Source organism: Rosa chinensis, chromosome 2 (assembly GCF_002994745.2).
Source record: "Rosa chinensis cultivar Old Blush chromosome 2, RchiOBHm-V2, whole genome shotgun sequence".
Classification (NCBI taxonomy): Eukaryota; Viridiplantae; Streptophyta; class Magnoliopsida; order Rosales; family Rosaceae; genus Rosa; species Rosa chinensis.
In genome coordinates, this window is record NC_037089.1 from 51,672,331 (window position 1) to 51,676,890 (window position 4,560).

Sequence of the window (4,560 nt, forward strand, 5' to 3'; positions counted from 1 at the left end):
CCTCCTCCTTTACTATGCACATTTGGGAGTTAACGTAGTTGGTGCAGCTAAGCTAGACCAGGAGATACTCTACTTGTGCAGATGATGAAGATTACAGCAGGGTGTCATCAATGGCAGCTCCTTCACAACTACTATCGAAATCCATATATTAGAAAGTGCCTACCTTCCGGTATATAAAATCCAAATAGTGCACCTTATACTTGGGACTCCATAGCACAGTTTGTGGGTTGTCCTCTGCTTTTTTGGTGATAAAATGACAGTCTCATAGTGGTCTTACATAAATCATGAAATGAAATCCCAAATTTTTAATTCAAGTTGTGCAAGTTGGAAGACTTAATACACAAATGCATATGGTTACAACCAACATTGTTACTTCCAGGAAATTATATTATCAATTTTAGGCAAACAATTGCTACTTTGAAGTACGAAAATTGCAACTACAAAACCACCTTTGTTTATCTGGAGTTCTTGACCTCTCTTCTACCCATTTAAGTGGATCAATTACCTATATATATGTATGTATGTATATATATATATGTATATATATATTTTTTTCCTGAAATATGAGCCTTCTCTTGGCAAAGTCACTCGCAATGGAGATGTCCAGCAGTAGTAAGAACATAGCAGAATCAAAGCTACAGTATCTATGATGAGCAGCGCATTGCAACAGCAGACTGCGCATCATTGCTATCTGAGAAGACAAATGAGACATGAAAACTTGAACCATGAAAACTATGACACCAACAATAACAATGGTGTCCACAAGAAGTACAAGCCAAGAAACAGTAGCAGAAAGAAGTTGGAGCAAAAAGGCATAAATATGGAAGTAGGAAACAACAGCTCAACGAAAATCCAGAGGAGAATAGTCTCCATGAATGAATCTTGGGAAGTTACCATAATGAAGAGTTTTGAAATTTCCAACTTTTTTCATAAAATATCATCTACATGTGTTCAAAACTCATTACAGATCTTTCTCCCACTTGGAAAAAGTTTGCAAAATCTGAAGCTAGAGCATGGGTAAGCACAATCTACTAACTAAATAAGTAAATATCATAGAACATAAAAGTCCTGCAAATACATATCAAGAGCATAACTTACAACATACTTAACAACTCTTTTAGTTTTGTCATGCATCAATTGATCGCTCCAAGTTAGATCAAGCCTCCTACGTGAATCCACGACAATAGAATCCAATGAAGGGCATCCAAGCACTATCCGTTCCACATTAAAAAGATTGATATTTAACTCGTGCAATTCAAGGAATTTCAAGCACTTATGACTGCAAAATGCACAAATGCCAGCTCTAGTTACCCTTTCAGAACCCCCTATATCAAGTATTTCCAAGTTGCGGAAATTCTGTGCAAGAGCGACTATGGTAGGGTTTGACACGTTTAGATGATTCAATCTCAATTCCTTGAGGGTTCGAATTGCAGAGATTGCCACACCTCCAATATCAGTGATTTGACTCATTTCTCCCCCAGAGGACAATTCCAGGTGCTCCAAGCTGCACATTTTGCCCAAAAGCTCGACCCCAGTATTAGTGATTTTAGGGCAAGTATAAAGGACGAATTTCTTAAGGGTTTTTGAGGTAGATCCATTCACTGAAAAAGCCAATCCCTCATCTGTAATGTTATAACAATGTATTAGCTCTAAAATGCTAATGGAAGATGTGAACCCAATTGCTCTGAGGGCTTCACCCGATATCAAGCTATTCTTTAGCAAAACCAGGGGCTCCAAGTTCTGTGCTGAATGTAAAAGCTCATCAACTCCAGAATCCCCTGTTGCGTTTGGCCCAATAATCTCAACTTCGGACAATTTGGGACACCCATCTCCCAAAGCACAGAGACCTTTTCGGCTTAAAATACAACCATCACCTTTTGGCTTCTCATCTCAGCATTCAATCATGATGCTCTCGATTTTAGGACATACTTTGGCTATGAATTCGAGGTCGGTGTGGGTCTTGAAATCCCATAATGTCAAATTGACTATATTGGGGAATCTAGTTAGTGCAGGAAGGGAAAATCCGGGCTTGTTAACATCAAGGGAAAGTGATGACCGGTCTAGACCTTCCAATTTAAACCATTGCTTGCAGTTCTGAGGTAACGAGTTTCTATCTTCTTTGTCCTTAACCTTGTTAATGACTAGGCCAAGTAAATCAACGCTCAACGATGAAAATATCCTAGATTTCTTTTTGGTGTGTACACCCATTTCCCCCCGATTCTTTGCTAGTATATGTGCTGGAAGGAAACAAGGAAAAACCGGAGGACCAAGAAAAATGAGAAATGAACTTGAGGATCTTGGACGCCGACAGCTACGGAATGAATGGGCCTGAAATACTCATCGTATAGGGAATTCTTGAAGCACTATCAAGGGAAGAGGTCTCCAACTCCGATCATCGAGAATTCGCAGTTAGGAAGAGAGGGGCGAGTTTTGAGTTCTAGGCTTTTAGCTTTTGTTGTTGGAACTTGAAATGGAGTGAGTGAAAGGTTAGACCAGTCCTTCGTGTCCTTCATTTCTAGATCTTACATTGTATGTGGGCTTTGTGGTTGTAGTTCTATTTATTTTGAACATTTTACTTATGTTAATTTTTTAGAAAAATGCACCATTAGTGTCTTAATTCTTGTGCACCGGCTAAGTTAATACCCAGATTTTTATTGCTACCAATATGATACTTGAACAATGATTTTACTATTGTTGACATACTTTCGTCAAATTTCTCAGGAGAGATTATTCAGAGCACCGCCGTGCACTTGCACAAACATAAATAAATGGTTAGATTGCATTAAATACACTTTTTGTTTATTAAAAATAAAGTTGATAATAAATATCAAGGGTTGAGATTATTTTATAAGGGTTGGGTCACTTACACCGTCGGTGCATAGAATAATTTCCAATTTCTCAGACAGCGAAGTTAAAAAAATCACGTGCAAGCACGTAGGCTAAAAAAAAGGGCAAATGACCTGAATGACCCTTAGCTTCTCCCAACAACTAATTTCCCTCTAAAATTCATTTGCCACACAACTTTCCCTCCAAATTAACTTTAGCAACATAACAGCATATCAGTCCATTTTCCAGTAATTAAGGAACCTGATCAAATGGGTTAAGTATTCTCTCCATCAAAATCAACATTAGAAAAGAACTAAGAAACTAATGAAAACACATGTACCATAATCAAATTCTACCAAAACACCCATTTAATTACCACATCAGTTCTTACAAGCAAAAATCATGGCAGATCAAAATAAATACAGTTCCATGATGCATAATTTGAATAATTTGTCCAGCAGCACTGAATACACAACTTGTACTTAAATTGAAATCCAAGAGTTTAAAGCTACCCTAACTGAAACTTCTTTTCCAAAGATTCCAAAGTGTTGCAATCAAAATAGGCTAAGAAACAGCAAACTCAATAGGTTTAGGTTTAAAAACCAGCCCATTCAGAGGAAGCTTGGCTTGGTTGCATAGGCTGGGATGATTTCTTCTGTGCACCTTTTGCAGCAGGATTTTGGCTGCTTTGAGTAGGAGGTTGCTGCACTTTTTGTGAGGTTGATGCATTGTTATTGACACCAGAAGTACCACCAACAACATCCTTGACCTTCTGCCATGTCTTCCTTGACTTTATGATATGCTCCTTCAAGTTAGAACACCCCTTTGGAAGAGATGTTCTTTTGGGCTACCAAAATCATATCCAAAACAAAGAAACAGAACATTCACCACAATTGCAATTTCAATATCACAAGTCACAAACAGGACAATTTAAAACATACCTTGTTGTTGGTTATCTTCCTCTTGTTACCAGTATTTGGTCCATTTGATGAACTTTCTCCCTGTTGAATTTTTAAAGAAAAAGTAAACAGAGTAAAAAGTGCTAATGGTTAAACTCGAGTTTAAGTACTTACTGATGCTGCTGTCTTTGATGCCTTGGTGATTGGACAACCTAGCTTGTTGTGTCCTTGCTTAATATACTCTACATGAAATTTTGATACCAATTCTAGGAAATTTACCCTCTTTGGGTGCAGGGGGCTGTGGTCTGTTTCCTCTCTCTTGGTTCCTTTAACCTCTTTATTTTAGGCATACCAGGCTGCTGTTTGTAAAGTGGAGGTGCAATTGGGTACTCAACAGGTTGCCAATCCCTCTTGGCTTACTACAGGATAGATTATGGGGTTGTATGATTCCAAATAGGTTGAGGGCATGAGGTAGACATCATAGTATAAGGCAGCTTCCTGTGTCTTGAACCTTATTGCACAGATGGCATGAACACATGGTATCCCAATTTGCTGCTACCTCTTACAAGTGCAAGTATGAAGGCCCAAGTCTATTGCATGCTTGCTGCCACTATTCCCACCAATTATTTGGAATATGAATTCCTCTGATCTGTGTGCTCTGTATAATGTTGTCCTTTGACCAATCTTGTCATTAATATTCTTGATTCTAGGTCCAACCAAATCCTTCCACTTTTCACAAGCCACTCTTCTGTTTGCTTGCCTCACCATCATATCCATTCTAATCTTTTCCAACACAGTGAGTATAGGCTTATCCCTGCCTGGTACAATAGCATAG

The 4,560-nt window shown here is 38.4% G+C and overlaps 1 protein-coding gene across 1 annotated transcript; it reads right to left on the reverse strand.

Annotated features, from left to right (window-relative positions):
- Nucleotides 1–1,050: 1,050 nt before the first annotated feature.
- Nucleotides 1,051–2,208, reverse strand: LOC112184484. Its single transcript, XM_024322745.1, has 3 exons — nt 1,930–2,208; nt 1,312–1,881; nt 1,051–1,068 (listed from the first exon to the last, which is right to left on the reverse strand). Exons 1-3 carry the CDS (start codon nt 2,206–2,208, stop codon nt 1,051–1,053), a joined length of 867 nt encoding a protein of 288 aa, XP_024178513.1.
- Nucleotides 2,209–4,560: the final 2,352 nt, after the last annotated feature.

Bases quoted from the DNA above. Each gene is read 5' to 3' on its own strand.
- LOC112184484 (XM_024322745.1), bottom strand. From the start codon at position 2,208: ATGGGTGTACACACCAAAAAGAAATCTAGGATATTTTCATCGTTGAGC. The intron at 1,882-1,929 runs GTATGTCCTAAA...TGAGATGAGAAG, and splicing joins ACCTCGAATTCATAGCCAAA to CCAAAAGGTGATGGTTGTAT.